Source organism: Rousettus aegyptiacus, unplaced genomic scaffold (genome assembly GCF_014176215.1).
Source record: "Rousettus aegyptiacus isolate mRouAeg1 unplaced genomic scaffold, mRouAeg1.p scaffold_m13_p_5, whole genome shotgun sequence".
Classification (NCBI taxonomy): Eukaryota; Metazoa; Chordata; class Mammalia; order Chiroptera; family Pteropodidae; genus Rousettus; species Rousettus aegyptiacus.
The window spans coordinates 44181403-44203449 of record NW_023416308.1 but is presented as its reverse complement, the minus strand read 5'-3'; the positions used below and the strand labels follow the sequence as shown (position 1 = coordinate 44203449).

The window sequence follows — 22047 nt, the reverse complement described above, 5'->3', positions numbered from 1 at the left end:
ACTTGTCACCCCTCCGCTACTCCATCCTGGCCCATGCTAACATCAATAGCCTCTTGACTTGTCCTAGGCAATATGCTCTGACTCATGCTCACTACCTGCTCTCCAACATTTGTTTTCAGCATAGCCATCAGAATGATCCATATAAAACAGAAACCAGTTTGCAACATTCCTCTCCTCTAAACTCTCCAATGGCTAGCCATCTAACTCAGAGTAAAGCCAAGCTTATGAAGGCTTTGCATGATCTGCCTCCTATTCCCTTCCCTCTATGGTCTCACCTCTTCCTGCCCTCCTCACTCACTAAGCCCCAGCTCTGGCCTCCCTGCTGCTCCTTATATTCCAATGTATATTCCCATCTTAAAGCCCCACATGACTTACTCACTCACCCCTTCTCGAAGGCCTATCCCATTTAAAATCTAATCCCTGGAACTCCTTTTTTCATTTCTTTCATTCCATCCTTTACTTTTCTATATGGTACTTACAATGTTGTAATATACTTTATAATTCATTATCTATTTGTTGATCTCCCCATGAAAAAATAAGCTACATGATGGCAGGGATTCTGTTTCTTCTGTTCATCTCCACTACTTAAAGGAGTGCTTGGTACATAGTCGGTGCTCACCGAATAAGTGCTAAATGGATGGATGACTGACTAACTGAATGAATGAATCCATTTAAGTCCTTAAAATTGTACCTGGCACATAGTAATGGCTCAATAATTAGTTATCATTACCATTATTTCCAAAGGGTTGATGTTATTGATAGGAAACTCACAGACACTCATCTCTTGTTTGTGCAAGCTGAGAACAGGATCAAGATAGGCAATACCTACTTGCTAATATTTCTTTATTGGCAGCACTCCCCTCTACTTCAGAAGGTTCTGTAGCAATCGTGTCTTGACTGGGCTCCTTAACTCTTTCATCAGTGAGAAGACTGACTGCCAGGGTAATATCACCATTACTGGCCTAAAGAGAGGAAAAAAATTTCAAAAGTAAATTTTCACATTTAAAATAAGTAGCAAATTAGCTTTTTGGTTATAACTTACTACCCTGGTGACATGCTAAGTAAGTCTAGGCAGAATCCTGGGGTAGAAAGTAGGGGGGGAAAAGTATGGTGGAGGAGAGCAAGTCTACTATGCTTAAAGCATATATCAAATTCTTAGTTACAAGAAGGATGTTATTATGCTCTAATTTACCACAAGATGCAAACAAGAATGAAATTTTATGGAGATTTGTTCTCACTGCTTTGTATGCTACTATTCCTGATTTCACAGAATAGCTAAGGCACGATTTATCAAAAAGGGGCTTAGCAATTAACAGAGATTCTACATGAAGTCAGTCTCTACAATAAAAACACCAAGCAGTTACCATATTCTATAGTGGTGACCATATTTCTATTTGTTTTTAATTTTTATTAGAAAAGCTTTCTGACATTTACAACAATAGAGGGAATGTATAATTAAACCCCATGTACCCATCACTCAGCTTCAACAATTATCAAGTCATGGTTAGTCTGGTTTTATCCATTCTGCCTGCCTTCTTCCCAGATATGTAGAAGCAAATCCTAAGCTTCTTATTAGTTCCTCAGTAAACATTTCATTATGTATCTTTTAAAAAATATAACCTGCAATGCTATTATCACACCTTGAGTAAGTAACAAATTCTTAAATTATCAAATAACCACTTCAAACTTCCCTGAGTCAAATATTTCTTTGTTTATTTGAGTCAGGATCCACACAAAGTCTATACAAGGTAAATGGTTTCTTAAACCTTTTTTACCCTGCAGGGATCCCCATGCTCCCTATCCCCGACTTCCTCCACTCCCCTTATAATTTACATGTTGAAGATAATGAGTCATTTGACCCACAGAGCTTCTGTCCTAATATGCACTTTCATTTTGGCATAAAAAGAGTTTGAATTGACATAACTATGATATGGGCAACTGTTTTAAAGCCTGTTGATCAACAGAAGCCTTGAAACTAACCTTCAGCGCTTCCTGAAGGAAGGAAGGGTCTTGAATGCCTGTGATTTCTCTCAGCTGATTTAAAAGCATTTGGGAGCTCTACATTTGAGAAACAAAACAAACAAAAACAGAGACATATGTTAGTCAAAAAGTAAACTTGGATACATTTAAAAAGTACAAGCTTCCTGGATAACCAGGCCTGAGACTTGCATTTTTACTTCAAACAACCGATAACATCCAAGCCACAAGGTATTGATTTTTGTGGGGGTGGGATCTCCCTGGTATGTGCCATCCTGCCATGCAGATTATTTTGAGCTAAAAACAATTAAAGCCCAACAAACAGGAAAAGTTACCTCTCCCTTTCCTACCCAAAGAGATTCAGATAGAAAAACCTGCTTCAAGAAGAGAACCTTAGCATAATCAACTTAGCATATTCACTTTAGCACATGTGAATTGTGTCCCCTTGTCTCCCAGTCTCCTAGCAAGAATGTGTTTTCCACTTTCTTCCCTGTGAACTGTCTATTTAATTGCTTATTTTCCCTTGGAAATCCCAAACCCTTCCATCCCTTTTTCCTTTGTGCAAAATGACATATATACCTAATTTTGCCGCAGTATTTGGAATTTTCACGCTTGTGTGAATTCCCCGTGTATACATATTAAAATTTGGTTTTCTCCTGTTAATGTGCTGTATGTCATTTGAATTACTCCAACAGCCAAAAGAACTAAAGGAGCTAGAGAGAAAGTTTCTCCAGCCCCAATGCTGTCACTCATTCTGAAACGCCAAATCTATTGCTCTTTTAAAAGCTTACTCATGGAAAATCCTTCGGGCATTTGTGAAAGAAATATGAGTTAACAGTAAAACTACAAGCATATAAAACATCTAAATATAATATTCTAGCCTTAAGGAATGTTTAAAGTGTCTCGGGTTTTTCTTTCTGTGAGCAGTACATAAATAGGTCATATACAGAGTCCAGGGAATTTGCATGGATGTGATGATGTGCTATTTTAAGCTTCGCCACACATGCCATTTGTGTGTGTCATTTTTCACTGACAATAAGTTTCCGATCATGTAATTAACAAATGACACCACCAACATATTTAAAATTTTAGGTTTGACTGCTTAAAATGAAATATAGATAAAGCTAGAATTTTCTGAATTATGAATAAAATTCCCAGGGAAATAAACTGTGGTATGTTTTCTCTTCATTGATCTGAATCATAAAAAAAAACCTATCTTGTGGTAACTTCCACCTACTGCAAGATCAGTTTATAACTCTTTTTCATTTAGATGAATATGAAAAACGAAATAGTTCAAATTTAATTCATTGAGAAGAAATCTAATTTATATTATCCCTAAGGTCATCCAAGAATTATTGATTCAATACTTAATGTTTCACCATTAACTGTCTTTCAATTACTAATACATCTCCAAGAGGCTGTCTATATTCACTGCCAGCTGTAATAGAAACAGTATCCTGTGTTCTTCAACAGCTGAGGGCCCAGTGCAACACTTAAGTATCACACGACTAGAAATAACTAACTGAAACATCCCTGTACAGTCTTTCTGTTCTAGTCACAGGCCGCAGTCATAGGCTAGAAATGGAACCTGACCTTGCTGAGAGCAGCAGTCTTTGAGGCTATGCGTCTTGTCAAAGAAAGTCGTTATGCACTGGGAGAGTGACTATCAGACTAGCAGGTGTCCAGATTAAGCCTTGGCAAAAGCTGAAAACACAAAGCATGTGATTTTTAGAAAAATAAAATATTAAAGTTTTCTCCAAACTAATTCTAACTCCATTTGATTTTGTGTAAAAGTACGTGAATCTGTATCTCTCAATCATATGCAATTTTATAAGAAACCAAAACCCATATACACCCCACCAAAAAGTGCGATAATATTGGAAGGGGGAATAGAGTAGCATATTAAACCTAAACTGAAGCCAAGAAGGTAACAATGGGATAAACAATCACATCCTCACCTCAAATTACTCTATATATCAACTCACATTTAAGATTCACAGAAAACAATCCCAGTCAAAAATAATTACATACACTGCTTACTTTTAGCTAGGTATCCTAAACACTCCATATATATTATCTAATTTAACCTTCATCACAAACCTGAGATGGATATTATGTCCATCTGACAGAAAACTGAGGCATAGAGAAGTTAAGTAACTTACACAAGGTTATTGCTAGTAAGGGATGGAGCTGAGATTTGACCCCAAGCTGCCTGACTCCAGAGTCTGCACTCTAACCTCTATGCCATGCTGTATCTGAGAAGACAAAGAAAAGAAGCAAGAAAACCTATTTAATGCGAAATAATGCAAATATTTTATTCTTGTATTTTGACCTTGACCTTTGGATCTTAATAAGTCCTATTTTTTGCCAGTCTTTATATATAATCACAACTTTGATTACTTAATAATACAATCAGTTCTAAATAAGCTATCATCAAGAAAACATAATATTTGAGGTAAAAACTATCTTTGACTGAATCTAAGCTGATATTTGTTATAAAAACATTGTTTTATGCACCACTAAAAGAAAAATAGTTGCCCCTTAAATCTTCATGACATGACAGTCCTAGGAGACACAAGAATTGGTCACATCAGCCTTTTGTAGCTCTTATTTATGTTGAGAAATACAGCAATTTCCCCTGCTTCTAGGTATACTGCCTGGCATGTATTAGGCCAGGAGTCCCCAATCCTTGGACTGCGGACTGGTGCCTGGCTGTGGCCTGTTAGGAACCAGGCCAAACAGCAGAATGTGAGCAAGTGAAGCTTCATTTGTATTTGGAGCCACTTCTCAGTCTAGCCATCAAGGCTTCATTCAGCTCCACCTCAGGCATTAGATTCTCATAGGAGCACTGGTCTGTAGTGCCAAAAAGGTTGTGGACCAACATGTTAGGCAATTCTTTTCCATATTTCTCTGTAACAAAACTTAAAATACCCATGGCATCCTCTTTTCTTAGGTCTCATAAAGCACTTGATTACTGCTTTGCAAAAAAATTTGAAATTGCAACCATTTTGCTTCACATAAAATCAAATTTATATTCTGTGGTTCTATTTCTATGCCTTTCTTTAGAGTTTTTTTTTTTTTTTTTTCATTTAAATGCTGAATCACAGTATAATCTTTTAAAAGACATTTGAAATGGCAGGTCAACTAATTGCGTGGTACCCATAACTCAACTGTCTTGACAGTAGAAACAGCTATGACCAAACCCACACATGTGCAGATGATAACCACATCACATCTGCTACTTGGATACAGTAAATGTATGGAGCATCTCAATTTCAGAGAGCTCAGAATGCCAAATAAATTCAGTCAATGAAATATGGTATGCAAATATTAAATAACTTACTATTCATTACATTTGGCCTTGGATTAAAGCCCCATTCTCCTCTCCCCACTTTGTAATAGGTAGCAGTGGAAATCAATACACTCAGGAGAGGAAAATAAACTTATAAGTTTCCCCTTTTTAAAAGCTATGGGCAGAGATGACAACTTTATAAAATCATTTTGTACAGCTCTAAGAACAATGTTCTTCATTGTAAATTCAAATCCGAATTCCTCATCTTGCCAAAGACCATTACCAGCTCAACCTTTTCTTCTATACAAATCCTTATTTCACAAACTCATCCTCCCATGCCTTAAAGAGTTACTTCCATTATCTCTAGTAATATCTTCTACCTTTGTTTAACCATAGAATGCCAACCTACAGTCAAGGGTTATAAATTCATCTTATTCATTAAAGTCGTTCCCAGTATCTCTGGTCCTTACTATTCTAACTCCTTTCGAACCTCATATGTTGAGGGAATGAATGAGCTTGTGAATGAATGTGACTGTCTTTAACCAGTATTTCTCATGTGGTTCTCTAATTGTTTTAAAAATGAAATTTTTGCCTTTGTAAAGGCAAGAATTATACAACATACTACCTAATTTGAATTATCCATAGGACAGTGCTTGTAACAATTTTAACATTACTGAACACTTTCTTTGTGCCAGGAACCTTAGGTGTTTAACATATGTAATCCTTGTAATAACCTTAAAACGTTAAGAAGCATCTTCATGGTGAGAATTTACAAAACTTATTTTGTCATCATATGTCTTGAATTAAAAGACAAATCAATGATAACCATTGAGTGTGAATAACAAATTTCACAAGGATTAAGCTATGTTGTTGACACATAAACAATTTCTATGACATGACTCAATCTTATAATATTTAGCTAAATCTAATTTCTCAACCCACAACCCAAATCCTAGTAAGTACAATATATTAAATGTTAATTTTAAAGTAACAAACTAAGCTCGTTTGGATCCTACTGTATTACTAACTCATAGTTTCTCCTGGAACTTCACAGGAAGCTGGTTTAAATATTAACTTCACCATAACAACGATGCTATCTATTATACTACACACCCAACATGAGACAAGACAAAGCTTGTGCTCCAGTCATGATCAAGTCAAATAACTGGCAAGAGCCAACAGGTCTGCATTTCCTTAGTTAAACCCACATTGTTTTCATAAAACAAAAAGTACTCTCTTTTCTTGCCCAGAGGCAGTGAAGAAAAGACGTACACGTAAATCTCTAGAAAGAAGGAACTCAAGCTTTCTGACTTCAGCTACTTAGTGGTTTTGGAGCAATCCAGTCTTCTCAGGAGTAAGGTTTACGGCAAAGAAATAACACATCTAATAATAAGCAGTAAAATGGATTATTCGGGCAGTAAAAACATTAAGCTATCAAATTTTTGAAATAAACAGTAAATGGCCTAATCCTACTGCAACTAATTAAAACTCTCTTTGATCACATGAGGCAAATTTGTGAGATTACGAATTGAGTTTTCTCTTTAGAAAACACCCAGTTTAGCATTGGGATGAGCTTTCTAGACTATTCCATTCCTCTAAACAGGAATGCTACTTTCATCATTCATTTCCTGATCTCAATTGTCTATTCTTACAAAGACATTCTAAATTTAAAGCTAAGTAAGTAATTGATAAATGTTCCTTTATTTACTCCAAAAAACTACCATGTGCCTAATAAAATTTCCTCCAAAATTAAAGATCTGTTTTACGATTTTCAAATAAAATTTAAGTATCCAAGAAAAGTAAAATAATAATGTTATGAGTCAATGAAAATATACAGCAGCAACTCCAGAAATCCAGAACAACAGGGTCTTAAATGCATTCTGAGACTGCCACTAACTTTCCAACTTCCACAAAACAAGGAACAATTGTCCATAGAGCCCTGGTGTTTTTCAGTTGTATTTCCAGTAACAATTCTATGTTGGTCCAATTTATTCATAAAGCAGAAACCTAACATGTTGATGAGAAAAAAATTCTGAGATGACCTAAATTAAAATTAGAACAGGCCGGAGTAAGAGAAAGAGACAGAACAGTTAGCCTGTTAATTGCTATGGACCAGCTGTGACAAAAGACTACTCGCATTCCTGTGTATCTATTGGAATTTAGGATTAATTTCCAGGTGGCTATTTCCTCGATCATCCAAAAGAAAGAAGAGCCAGGTGTCATCAAACCCCAGGAGCCTCTACTTCTCATGCACACATGAAGTGCTGCTGCCCACACTTAATCCACACGACTAGACGCTTCTTTCTGCTTGCTGCACCTATCCCAGAATTAGCTCTGTTTCACCTTCTCCTATCGCCTTTGTCTACAGCTAATGTAAATCCTTTCAGAATGGCTTACACCTTTCTCTCCGCTTCCCTACTTGATGTATAAAAATGCTTGTGAAACTGGGACAACAGACATGTCTTTCCTACCTAGCTGTGCTGCTGTGGTTTAGATTCCATGCTCCATTATCTGTCTTCTTCTGTGTTTTTGGTTTTTGCTTTTTTTTTTTTCCGCAGTGGAAGGCAAAAATTTTTGTTAACAATGCCATAAGAATGACTCTCTAAAAATGACAAAAAAGAAGTTTTTTTGTGTGGCTACAACTAAATTTCCTGAAAAAGGCTATTTGATAACTTATTTTAATGATGCAAATACTAGGTACACAATGAAAATGACTCTTGGTTCATCAACTGGCTTAAAGTTTTTTTAAAAAATTAAAAACTTTTAAAATTCAGCAACACTTTTATGGTGTAGAAGGGTTTGAACTGGAAGTAAAAGAAAAAAGGAACTAAGCATTATTTACTTTTAAATGTTTTCATCTTTTTTTCAAATGCACTGTGTAAGAAATTTCAACAGTAAAAAGGATATAAAATGAAAAGAAAATTTCCCTCCTCTTCACATCTCAGTCCCATTTCCCAGGAGTAACCACTATTAATAGTTTCGAATATATCTTTCCAGAAATGACCTATGCATATGAATATATTTTTTTATACTATCCATAATGACCCACATCTCACTTTTTTTCTTACTTTAGAACACATCAGGACAATATGTTTTCATTTCTTTGAATACATGCCAAAATACATATTAGGTTGGGAAGCTTTTACAATAGGTCATATTTTGAAATGCATCTTCAGAAATTAAAATGTCATTTTTAGCAATATACTGCTAAGGTTAATTGAGAAACTACGAAATTATAGAGAAAGATATAAAAAAAAAAATCAAGTTTACATGATCATAGTTTTGATGCAGGACAAGGCAAATTTCCCCAAGTGGCGGGGAGACCAAGCCCCTCACTGAGAGAAGAATGTCCTTTGGCAGAGAAGGCAGAAAGAATTCAACATACACGCGAAACTTAAAGGCAAGTTTATTAGAAAAAGGGGCCCACTCACTACCTTTCCACGTCTCTCTTGGTCCCTCTCACTCTCTGCCTCTGAGAGAAGACCACACTCTGTGAAGTTATCCCTTTTCTAATAAACTTTCCTTTTGACTCTAACTTTGGTGTGTGTTGAATTCTTTCTATACTCTCCACCAAAGGATCCTTTTCTTCTCTCGGTACAGCACTTGGTCTCTCCCCACTCAGGGAAATTTGCCCTGTCCTGTATCAGTTTTAGAAATCTAACAGTAAAATTTTAAGTTGTTATTAGGTGCGGCTTAGTAGTGTATAGTTTCTTTCTTTCTTTTTTTTTTTTTTAGGCGAGGCAACACCTTGGTTGACCTCACAGATTGCAAGGACCTTGTCATCTTACAATCCCTTATTTTTTTTTTTTATTTTCTTAAGCCTACGGCACCTGGTCTTCCTAGGTGGTCTCCTATCCAAGTACTAACCAGGCTTGACCCTGCTTAGCTTCCAAGATCAGACAGGATCGGGCTTGTTCAGGATAGCATGGCCGTAGACTCTATTCTTGATAAATAACAGGGACAGGAGAGGTGATATGGGATTGGATTAGGAAGGGTTCTAAATGTCAGGATGAATTTAGACTTGGTCTAGTGAATTTTCCATTAAGTTCCTCAGCAGGTATACTGGGGGAGGGGGAGGAGTGTGCTTTAGGGGATTAATCTAGGGCATATGAATAACTAGTTCAAAGTGGGATGAGACTAGGAAAAGAAAGCTTAACTTGAGTTACAGGGCTACTGAATAAACCGGGTGTGAGAAGACAGGTGGGATGCTGGGAGGAGAAATGGAAAGGTAGGATATACTCTGCACATCTCAAAGAATAAAGAGACAAAGCCTAGTCAAATACTGAAAAATGGATGCCCAAAAGAATGCTGTCACCAATGACATAAAAGAAAACCAGAAAGGAAACCAACCAATGTAATTAATACACAACACTAATAGAATGAAGGGGAAAAACACATGATCATGTTGATTGATGCAGAAAAAGCCATTTGACAAAACCCAACACCCTTTCATGATAAAAAAAAAAAAATCAGAAAACTAAGGACTAGAAGGGAATTTCGTTAACATGATAAAGGGCGTTTATTAAAAAAAAAAAAAAAAAAAAACACCTCACAGCTGATCTCATACTCAATAGTGAAAAGACTAAAAGTTTACCCACTAAAATCTGGAACAAGACAAAGATGCCCAATTTCACTAATGTTATTTGACACTGTACTGGAAATTCTAGCCAGAACAAATAGGCAAGACCAATAACAGGCATCAAATTGGAAAGGAAGAAATAAAACTATCTCTATTCACAGATGACATGATCTATAAAATCCCTAAAAAGATCCACACACAAAAAAGTTACTAGAGCTAATAAAAAAAATTCAACATTGCTTCTCAGCCTTTTGGCTAAGATCGAGTGTAAAAAATTCAGCAAAACTGTGGTTATAAAGATCAATGAGTAAAAATCTGTTGTCTTTGTAAAGCAGTAATGAACAATCTGAAAAAAAAAATTAAGAAAATGATTCCATTTACAATAGTGTCCAAAAGAATGAAATATCTAGGAATAAATATAACCAAGATGAAAAATTTGTATACTGAAAAGTATAAAACATTGAGAAAAAAGTTAAAGGAAACCTAAATAAATGGAAAGACATCCAGGTTTATATACTGGAAAACTGCATTACTCAGGGTTCTCCAGAGAAAGAGAACCAATGGGGGTGGGTGTGCATGTGTGTGTGTGTGTGTAGCAACGCTGTATTCATAGTTTCCTGTGTTGTGGGTAAATTGATTTAAATTGAATCTTGTGATTATATAGATTGAAAAGTCCCAAGATCTGGTGTTGGCAAACTGGAGACCCAGGAGAACTCTGGTGTAGCTCTAGTTTGAGTTAGGAAGCCTGAGAAACAAGAGAGCTGATGGTATAAGTTCCAGTCTGAGGGCAGGAGAAAACTGATGTCTTAGCTCAGGGGCCAAGTAAGTGAAGTTTCCTTTTACTCAGTCTATTTGTTCTATTCAGGTCTTCCTTCCATTGACTGGCTGATGCCCACAGACATTAGAGAAAGCAACTTGCTTTATGCAGTCTACAGACTCAACTGTTAATCTCATCCAGAAGCACCCTCACACACATAACCAGAATAAACTTTGATCGAATGTCTGGGCACCTCATGGCCCAGTCAAATTGACACATAAAATTAATCATCATGAAGACTTAATATGTTAGGATAGCAATATAACCCAAAATGATCTACAAGATTCAATGCAATCCTTATCAAAATTCCAGTGACCTTTTTTGCAGAAATGGAAAAGCTGATCTTTATATTCATATGGAATTTCAATAGTCCTTGAATAGACAAAATGATATTGGGGGGGGGGGCAAAGTTGAAGGACTCACACTTCTTGATTTCAAAATTTACTACAAAGCTATAGTAATTGTGACAATGTACTACTAGCATAAGGAAAGCCAACAAATTAGAATTATGAGTTCAGAAAAAACCTACACATCTATGGTCAACTGATTTTCGACAAGGATGCCAAGACCATCTGATGGGGAAAAAAAAAAACCAGTCCCTTCAAAAAATGGTACTGGGACAACTAGATATCCATATGCAAAAGAATGAAGTTGGCCCCCTACCTCACACAAAAACTAACTCCAAATCGATCAAGAACCTAAACATAATAGCTAATTACTATAAAACTCTTAGAAGAAAACTGAGGTAATCTTCATGACCTTGAAGTTGGCAATGGATTTTTAGATATATCAAAAACATGAGCAACAACAACAAAAAAATAGGCAAGCAGAACTTAGCCAAATTAAAAACTTCTGTGCATCAAAGGACATTATCAAGAAAGTTAAATGAAAACCTACAAAATGGGAGAAAATATTTTCAAATTACAAACCTGGCAAGGGTCTAGTATCCAGATTATATTTAACCTCATAATTCAAATAACCAATCTGGATTATAATAAAACTCTTATAATTCAAACCAAAGAGAAACCAAGTTCAAAAATGAGCTAAAGTCTTGAACACAAATTTCTCCAAAGATATACAAATGGCCAATAAGAATATGAAAAAATGCTTTCCAACATTAGCCATTCATAAAATGTAAATCTAAACTACAATGAGACATTACTTCACATATAAGGATGGCTATTATAAAATAAACAAACAAACCAAAAACAAAAATGGAAAATAACAAGCGTTTGGCTAGGATGTGGAGAAACGGAAACACTTGCACATCGCTGGTGGGAATGTAAAATGGTGTATAAAGTACAGTAGATATACAGAGTGGAATATTAATCAGTCACTAAAAGAAATGAAGTATGACACATGCTACAACTTAAATGAATTTTTTGGAAACATACGAGGTGAAAACAGCCAGGCATAAAAGGTTACATACTGTATGAGTTCGTTTATGTGATATACCCAGAATAGGTAAATGCAGGGACAGAAAGCAGACTGGTGTTGCCGGAGACTGGGGCAATAGGGAGTGACTGCTTAGTGGATACAGGTTTTCTTTTAGAGTGATGAATATGTTTTTGAACTAGATAGAAAATGTTTTGTGAACCAGATATTGCACAATATTGTGAATCTACTAAATGTCGCTCAATTATAGACTTTAAAATAGTAAATTGTATGTAAGTTTCACCTCAGTTGAATAAAAATTAAGATATTTGTGTTTGCTCATGCATACACATGCACGTACACACACACAAAAAGAAAAAACACCAGGAAAGTACTAACTTAGTTATTAATATTGAAAAAACAAAATATTTGTTTAGGACATCCAAGTTAAAACTGATGCCCAGCCATCATGTAACATGCTGCTAGCACCTATTCATGCAGATCATTGATACAGCTTTCTACATCTGGTATTCTGACCTCTTTTTTTATGTAGAAAGCTTAGATAGTGGAAATGGCACTCTGTAGCCCAGATCCTATGACACATTTGCCTCTGGGCAATCTCAACTATTGTAACTATCAACTTCCACATCTGTAAAATAAAGTACTGTATAAGCTTTGACAACACTGGTGCAACTATCAAATGAAATAATGTATATAGGAACTACTAATAAAATGAAAAATGGCATATAAATGTAAAATACTGTGACCTGCCTGCCCAACGAAACTCATCAAGCAGCTGTAAGAAAAATACTGATATCCTAGGAGAACATTACCTGTGCTGATTTTGGTTTTATCACTAGCTATGTCACTTTAAAAATTTTATTTCCTAATCACATTAAATTTGACTTCATAGGGTTGCTGTTTAGGTTCACGGAGGACATATGTTAAGTGCTTCATTAATTGTTAAGTGGTAGTCAAAAAGCTTAGTTTTGGAAAGGCATGCACTGCAAGGGCAGGAGGGCTGCAGGAATCAAATGGCTTTAAGTCCCAGCTCTGCTACTTAGCATTTAATCTTGAGTAAGCCAGATTTCTCATCTGCAATAAGGAGGGAAACAGACTTGAGTTTAAAATCTCATATCAGGTCCTTATAAGCTACATTAATATCTGACACAATAATTCCTACCTTGCAGGGTTTTTGTGAATATTAGAAATGTACAGGAAAGTACTCAGGGCAGTAGCTGGCATATGGCCATTGTTATTACCACAAGTATATATCTTCATGCCTAGTATAATAAGTGAAGGAAAAGGAGGTATGCAGCAAATGTTTTTGGCCAAGGGGGCTGACATGTAAGTAGAACTGTTCCAAAGCCTTCACAAATAGAGGGTACAAGATTACAAATGGAGATTGGGAAACAGTTAATAAAAGGACAGCAAGAGCCAAGAAAGCAAACAGCTTAGTCCATAGCAGAGAAGAAAGGGAGAAGAACCCGAACGCAGGGCCAAAAAGTCCAAAGCAGGAGAGCTCAGGAAATAAGGTAGCTGTAGCATCAAAGGCACTAACAGGACACCAAACTGCAGCCTGAAGCTAGGGTTCTGCCTTAGACTGTGTGATAAACTGCCGAAACCCATTACTGCATTTATGAGATGAAAAAGGCGATATTAGATAAATTCAAACATCTTTTACAGGGCTCATATTCATAAGAAAATTGTAAAATTATATATCCAATTCAGAAGTGAGGGCCTACACTGTACTTCTGTCTGTAATGAGAATGGCAAATGGTGAAAAATATACTGGAAGTTTTGAGGAAAAAAACAGAACAGTTGATAATAGGTAGCAATAAAATCAAATGCCAAAATAAATATTAAGAAAAAGTGGCAATGAGCAATCATTACAAATAAAAGCATAAGAACGAGACTCAAGGGGTACTCGAATAACTAAGGGAGAACAGTAAACGAAATTACTACTTTTTATTTGTAGTAAGGTGATTGGTCACTAGTCACCTCCGAGATATCCCTTTTATTTGCTAATGACAAATACTAATGGCCTGCTATTTGCAAGGCTTTTGTTGGGCAGCTCGGGGATGCTGATCTCATAAAATCACTTGTTGCCCTAACCTTTTGCTACCTGGTCAGCTTCTCTATCGGTCCTGTTCTTGCTGGAGACTAAACTGGTCCCTACAGTCATCTCTTAACTGGGCTTTTGAAGAACCTGTTGCTGCCACCTCAAGCTGTGGTAGAATCGGGGAACCAACTTGCCTCAGCCTGGGAGCTGTGCCTCCTATCAGCCAAGGGCTAATGTTGCCCAGGTCTGTTTTCCAGGTTTCCTACAATGAATTGGAATTAAACTGTAATTGGAAAAACGTTTTAGAAAACAAACACGCAGACTTAGAAACTGTTCAAAAAGTAAATAAAATAAAAGGAAAGAGGTGGACAAGGCAACACTTGGACAGGGCAGAAGCAGATTTTGTTATTTTGTTTGAGGATTAGGGACATGTTCACAGCTGAATGGAAAATGGGAATTCTATGGAATAGGATAGAGCTTCTTGAAGTTTATCACCCAGGGATCTTGTCAAATGGCAGCTTCTGATTCAGTAGGTCTAGGGTGGAGGCCCAAACAGTGATATGATGATTTGCAGAGCTTGCTTATTGCTCTGATATCTACTGTGACAATTTCAAACTATCAACATGAGATAATTGAACAGAGCTGGGAAGAGATGTACACAATTACCTGGAAAGGCAGTACAAGCTGGCTCCGGTACATCTAAATTTCTACATTTCTAACAAATTCCTCGGTAATACAGATATATGGATCATATTTTGAGTTGCGAGGGAGTAGAAGACAGTGAATGCATCTGGGAGCTAGCATAAAGGAGACATGAGATAATACAGGTGAATAAGGAGAGACATCATTTATATCAGGGTTCCGCAGCAATATTGACATTTTGGATCAGACAACTTTTTGTCTGTGTGGGTAGGAGGTATCCTGTACATTGTAAGACATTTAGCAGCATTACTGGCTTTCATTAGATACCAGTAACATCCTCCCCCAATAGTAACAATCAAAAATGTCTCTAGACACCCGTGATCTAGATTCATCTCTAAGAAATCAAGAAAGGAAGTGTACCTCTTCCACTGAGAAGAGATGCTGAAGAGGAAATACAAAAACAAAAACAAAAAACTATGAGACGAAGAGTCTTCCTAAGATGTCAAGAAGCTCTGTCAAGTTGCAAAGTTTACCTATTCAGAAAGTGCAGGGCGGATTGAAAGTTTAAAACATCAGGAAAATTCTAGGGAGGTGGCTAAGTGAAAAAGGTGAAGGGACTAAGTAGTACAAATTGTGTTGGTCACCTTATGTAAGGGCAAAAACATACTGGATTTCAAAGACAAAATACTTTTTAAAAGAATGCAAAATATTTCATTTATATTTTTATGCTAATGACATGTTGAAATAACATTTTGGATATACTGAGTTAATAAAATGTATTAAAATTTTTAAAAAGTACAAACTGATAGTTACAAAACAGTCATGGAGATGTAAAGCACAGCTTCAGGAATATAATACTGTAATAACTATACATGGTGTCAGGGGGTACAAGACTTATGGAGGGGGTCACTTTGTAAGTTATATAAATGTCTTAACTATGTTGTATACCTGCAATGCAACTAATGTAATATTGAATGTCAACTTTAGTTGAAAAAAATAAAAATTAAAAACCAAAAACATCCGGAGAGTTCTAGAAAGTAGAAGAGTTTCTGACGTAGGACAATGAGTCTGTCAATTAAGAAGCAGGTTCAGGGGTATCTTTGGCTCTTGACTGAACTAGGTTCAATCCTTGCTGTACCATCTACTAGTTGGGTGACCCTGGGAAAATTATTTAACAACTATAAGCCTTCTCATAAGAAAACTCGATGGAGTAGTCATAAGTACTGAAACAAGTTATGTTACATTCTGAACACTGTGTCTGGAACACAATACGTGCACAATATTAGCTACTACTACTACCAGCATCATTATTTTCCTTGAAAATATCTCCTTCACTTGTCTATTGCTTTAAATTTCTTTGTGAAACAAAACACATGGGAAGATCCTGCCTACTGAGGCATTATTTGTCAATGTGTTTTATAAATATTGTACTCACTGTGTAAACAGAAACTGTTTATAGCTAAGGAGGCATGAGTGTTGTGGAAGCCAACTAAGCACTAATTTTCTAATGTTCCAAAAACCACAATAATGAGACAAGATAAAAGGGAGTAAAAGGCAATAAATCAAGGGAAAGCAAAAATGACATTAAATTTTCACTGAAACTGGCAGGTTTTCACAGGGCTTCAGTTAGCATAAGAACATGTGATAAACCCTAGCACAGCTGTCAAGGATGACAAGTTTATAAGAACCAATCTGACTTCAAGTTGTTTATGCTACAATAACAGTAAATGTTGCTGTTTTTTTTTCTTTTTTGTTTTTAATCTAAGTCAAGAATTGATTAAAATACACCAAGGTGTAAGTACTCTCCTTAGACATCTGAATATGTCTGGAGGATTTAGTGTTATCACAAAGTGTCCTCTTTTAGATTCGAGTAAGTACTGAGAACATTTTTCAAGAGTACATTTTTCCCTCACTAAAATTCTTGGGAGGGTTCTGTCTGTCGCATGTACAAATGACCAACAAGGGAAGGGAAGCATTCTAGGTTTTAAATAGCTTCTCAATGTCAGAGAAGGAAAGCTCTTCTCAACCAGAACTAAAGATCTTCTAAGGCGGGTGTCCCCGGGCCACAGACGTATCAGTCTGCGGCCTGTTAGGAACTAGGCCGCATAGCAGAAGACAAGAGGCGGGCGAGGGTGCGAAGCGTCATCCACAATTGCAACTACTCCCCAGCTACACCACCTCAGATCATCAAGTATTAGATTCTCAGAACACCAGTCGGTCCCCAGTGCCAAGGAAGTTGGGAACTGCTGCTCTAAGGAAAATGTAGAATGCTTCAGAGAATTAAAGATAGAGAAATATAGTCCATTCTAACATGAAACCTACCAAGATGAGGAAGAAGTTATTAAAATTTTTCCCCTGAAATGTAAAAGTTACTTTCTCCAAGTAAGATTCCTTCAATCTAGCCTTGCTAACTTCAAGCATTTTACATTAGTAAAAACAAAAAGGGCAAACATTATCAAGCATACCAAACTTATCATCTGTCTGTGTGGAGCGAATCACTGGGAAGAACAACAAATGTCATCACTCTGCAGGTGGCCAAGAATCACGGTACTACAGCCAGCCAGGCCACTGAGGTTCCAGGCTTTCCAAAAATAGCTATGACTTATATACAAGTGCTCATCAAACACCTCACATACACACTCTCAAACAGAGAGTACTGAGATAGTGGTCACTGCTCAAACTGTGGCACAGGGAAATGAAGATGCTGCTGATGAACAGGCACATGGTTTCGACTGACAGAACACTGACAAATTTAAATATGACTTACTCGCCCTTAAAATAGTCTCTTCTCTAAATCAACATGACTGTCTCAAAAGTAAGATTTTCCCACCTGTTTTTAAGTCACTGTCCTAAAAACACGTAGAATGGATCTCTGAAACCAGAGAAAATCGTGACTCAAATTCCAATAAGCACTGAACACCAACAATGCTATTTCCCTTAGAAACCAGCACATACTCTCAGTTTGGTGCCCAGGACCTGGAGGTATCTTTCACTACAGAAGTTATAAAAGGAAGTGTGTTCACTTTATACACTACTGGTCTCCTGAGAGCAGGAAAAGAGTAAAAAGGCATAAAAGTTTTCTCACTTGGAGGTATATGACAACTTCGTACTGTAAATCTTTTTATGAAATTCTTCACTTACAAACTTGAATTTGAATATTTGGCACAGGTTACTCACTCTGTCTTGAAAAAGCGCAGTGCTTAAGGGGTGATGAGGTAGTGTTAAGTTATAACATTCCAAAGTAACGTTAGAAGACATTCTCAAATTGCCCACTTCCCAAGTTTCTTCACACAAACATTAGCCTTTGGATTTTCTCTCAAACCAGTGTTCTTTTACTCTCACCATCTTAGCCCAGAAATCCTTGTATTGATTTCAACCTTCTTAGATAATAGGAATAGGAAAACAATCACATACCTTCTGTTCATCACGCTGCCCTCTCCTTTAAAAATCTAGAGTGATGAATGCTACTATTACTATTACTATTGGGGCGGCTGCTCTCTGTTTAAAACAAACAAACAAAAAAAGCAGGGGTGGGAGGTGGAAGATAGGAAGTAGGAACTAGGACCCCAGGTCTTTCACAAGGTGTTGATAAATACTGGCTTTAAGTTAGATAACTTCGCTCTGCGTGAGACTCTTTAAAGCAACACCGCCATAAAATTGACTTTTAAAAACAAAACAAAAAAAAAAACCCAAACGACCAAAGCTGCCTCTTTTGGAAGTTTCTCACCTCTGGCCGGGGCCCAGAAGCGCTCTTAGAGATCCCTGATGCAGACAACAGCAAGTCCAGTCCTTTATATTTCGTTTTCCAAAATATCTAATACCCCTTGAACTCAGTCTCTGCGATTCAAGCCTTGTAAAGACTTTGGCCTCCCCGCTGAGCCCCCGTCTTCAACCTCGCCGCCCCACTGCCCGGGCGCTCTCCGCAGCCCCCTCCCGGCCCGCCCCCGCGGCCCCGCTCTGACCCGGCACCCTTCCCCTTCTGGCACCCGGAGCCCGCTCCCCCACGGGGCCCACCGAGCCGTGGCGATCGGCTGCTCCGGCCGCGTCGTCCTGCTGGAGCTCCGCAGTCATGGTCGAGGGGCCCCTCCGCTGGTCACCCGCCTCCCGCCGCCGCCGCCGCCAGCCCAGCCCCGTAGGAGGAGGAGGAGGAGGCCCCACCCCCCGCCCTCCGCCTTGCCCCGGCTCCGCCTCCGCCCAAGCGCGCGCCGGACGCTCAGCTACAGGCCCCGCCCCGGGCCTGCGCGCGCATACAAGGCGCGGAGCCGAGGGCCAAGCCGCTCCGCGTACTTTGGCGCACAGCGGGTTCTGACCCGCCGTCGGCCACGTGATCCCGCCCCGCCCGCGGCTAACGGTCAGCGTCGCTGTAGAGTGCGACTACGTCCCGGACAGTTGGCGCCCAGGAAGTGGTGTAGAAGACCGCGGACGCTCTGCTCCCAAGGCGCGTTTTTCCGCCTTCTGCTTTTAAGATTTATTCAGTTTTAGGTCTCACTACTGGCTCAAGGTTCCCCACGGATGCCTTAAAGCTGCTCTCCATTTTGGGATCCTGTCCAGGGACCGCTTAATAGATGGTTTTCCACCTGGTCCTGTAGCCATTTCGAAGTCCAATGACACGAAAAATTATTCTTTTAAAAAAGAGAAGCGGGGGTTAAATGGAGTGGTCTAAACCAAACAGACCAGAGCCTCTATTCACTGATGACCAGCGTGGTTCCCTAACACTAAAATGGGGATGGGGAGTGTCCAGTGTAAACAAGTTTTGCTAGATGTTTTATCACAAAAAAAAAAAAAAAAAAAAGTTGCAACTCAGTGCACACACCACTGCTGGCAAGATGGAGAAGTACTTACAGAGGAGAAGAAGGAAGTTAAGGAAAGGGGTTGCAACCATAGAGCTTTATCATAAGCATAGAGTTCTTCCTGTAGAGTTTTCCCATAAACACTAGCTCTTCCTGCACACACTCCCATTGGTTATGGTGCTTTAAAGTCTTGGTCAAAATTTTTATCAAGAGCAAGAATTACCATTGGGATCAAGTTTTTAAAAATTCCTCTGAAACCAAGGTCCATAATGTTTTCTTCTGTTATTGCAGGTCTTAATAATGAGTATTTGAGTTAATTTTTGCATATGGTGTCAGCAGTCTAGTTTAATTTTTTAGCATGCGGCTTTCGAATTTTCCCAGCACCATTTATTGAAAAGACTTTCTCTACTGTATGTTTCCGACTTTTTTGTTGAAAATTAGTCACCCATATATATGTTAGTTTATTTCTGGGCTCTCAAGTCTGTGCCATTGGGCTGTGTGTCTGTTTCTCAGCCTATATCATACTGTTTTGATTTTTGTAGCTTTGCAGCATAGCTTGAAGTCAGGGTTTGTAATGCCTCTGGTTTTTGGTTTTTTCTCTCTCTCTCTCTCTCTTTGGGTTGCTCTGGGTCTTTTGTGGCTTTGTGTAAATTTTAGGATTATTAGTTCTAGTTGTGTGAAAACTTCCATTGGGATTTTGATGGGGATTGCATTAAATCCGTATATTGCTTCAGGTAATATGGCTATATTAACAATGTTAATTCTTCCAATCTATGAACTTGGAATCTCGTGAGCGTATTATGTTAAGTGAAATAAGTAAGATGAAAAAGGACCAAGGACCAAATGATTTCACTTGTATGTGGGATCTAAAACAAAAAGTAACAAATGAAAAATGAAAATTTTAAAAACCTAGATACAGACAACGGAATGGTGGTCATCATAGAGGAAGGGGCATGGGGAAAGGACAAAGAGGGTAAAGGGGGTCAAATACATGGTGATGGAAGGAGACAAGGCTTAAGGTGATGGGCACATGATAGAGTATACAGATGTCATATTATGAGGTTGTATACCTAAAATTTATGTAATGTTATTAACCAGCATTACCCCCAATAAATTTAATTTTAAAAAATAATAAAATAGAGAAGAATTGCCAAGGTGTCCCATTTTAGATTTTTTGGAGCTCAAAGCAAAATTTTGTAGTATTTTAAGTTTGTGCCAGATGCTTATGAGAGCACAGTAAGAGCTAAGGTGCCCTAATGGAGTTGTATTTTCAATAATTTGGTGGAAACTGTAACTACTGACCATGTTTCACATTTACATGTATCATGACAGTGATTCGCTTGGCACACTTTCATCTGTCCCTAATCTACATGTAGGCTGGCTGTGGTGGAGCCCTTTTTAGGGGTTACTGCTATTACTATTGACCAGGTCTAGGCCTCAAGCAGCATCTTTGGTGTGAATTTTATACGAATGGTGGCCTTTGCTATGCTAATGGCACGGCAACCATGTGATTGTGATGGTTCACCTACAGGCTTCTGGCCTGCATGTGACCACAGCTTGTGGCATAAAAAAAAAACAAACAGAAAAAAAAAACGGGTACAGATCAGGTGCAGCTCCTTTGGGAGACCTGATTACTCTCAGGAGCCAGGACCAGGACTGGGAATTCTTCTTTCACTTGGAGATACCTTTCCCTGGCAGGTAAACTGCTAGAGTGATCAGAATCTTCCACATTCAACAGGCTAATCATGTTTATGTCTAATGGTTTTAGAACTTTTTGTTTGTGGCTTTGCCTTCTTTTTATTCCCCCATGAGTAACCAAAACCCGTGTGTTTATTGCCTCAACCTGGGGGTCATTGCAAAACAAATTGATTTCTTAGCTTATTTTATTTGCATGCTTCTACTTTGCTGGAAAGCTTTATTTCTGTGTGTCTTTACCATGTCTCTGGAGCAACTCTTATTTTGTCTTTGAATATTCATTTCAGGAAATTGCTTATTTAATGTTGGGTGGAAACTTATTACCCTTATTTATGAAAGTTTTGTTAAAAGACCACCAGAGACATTCTATACCCATGTCCCTGAAAGAGGTATGTACAGGCCATTTGGTAAATATAACCCCCTGAGTTTTGATTAAACATCTTTCTGCTATATGGTTCTAAACAGGGCACCAGCTTAAAAATTCTATCCAATCAATTTGAGGGCTCTAGATACGAAAAATTCTCTCAGCCCTCTTGGATTTAACTACCACCGGTTTCTGGACATGGTAATCAGCTATAGATACCTTGTCCAACCAAAGCATTTAATGAACACTATACATCAGTACTTGGCCATCAGTTGGCAAGCTTCATGGTGATCAGATATCAAAAGTGGGTATCATGGAACGTGTGCTGTCACCACAGAAAATCCCTTCTCATTCTTCCTTAAAACCCATACATAAAGGCTTCAGAATAATTACATTATTAGTTGATAATCATTTCAAGAGTATTCAGGAAAAAAATAAGAAGAAGCAATAGCAAA

The 22047-nt window shown here is 37.9% G+C and overlaps 1 protein-coding gene and 1 pseudogene across 10 annotated transcripts in view; both read right to left on the bottom strand.

Moving 5' to 3' along the window:
- Positions 1-18875, bottom strand: part of USP28 (ubiquitin specific peptidase 28) — a 54950-nt gene extending 36075 nt beyond the window's left edge. For 3 of the 10 annotated variants that reach the window (XM_016148976.2, XM_016148984.2, XM_016148985.2), the window contains exons 1-3: positions 18758-18875; positions 1981-2058; positions 830-962 (exon numbers count right to left, since the gene is read on the bottom strand). In XM_016148976.2, the coding sequence (XP_016004462.2) occupies positions 830-962; positions 1981-2058; positions 18758-18814 (268 nt within the window). In that variant the 5' untranslated portion in view covers positions 18815-18875. Of the gene's footprint in view, positions 1-829; positions 963-1980; positions 2059-3570; positions 3682-4139; positions 4233-18470; positions 18506-18757 lie in introns of all 10 variants that reach the window. The other 7 variants (XM_016148977.2, XM_016148986.2, XM_016148979.2 and 4 more) reach the window with 6 other exon arrangements.
- Positions 9088-9206, bottom strand: LOC118603371 (annotated as a pseudogene).
- Positions 18876-22047: the final 3172 nt, after the last annotated feature.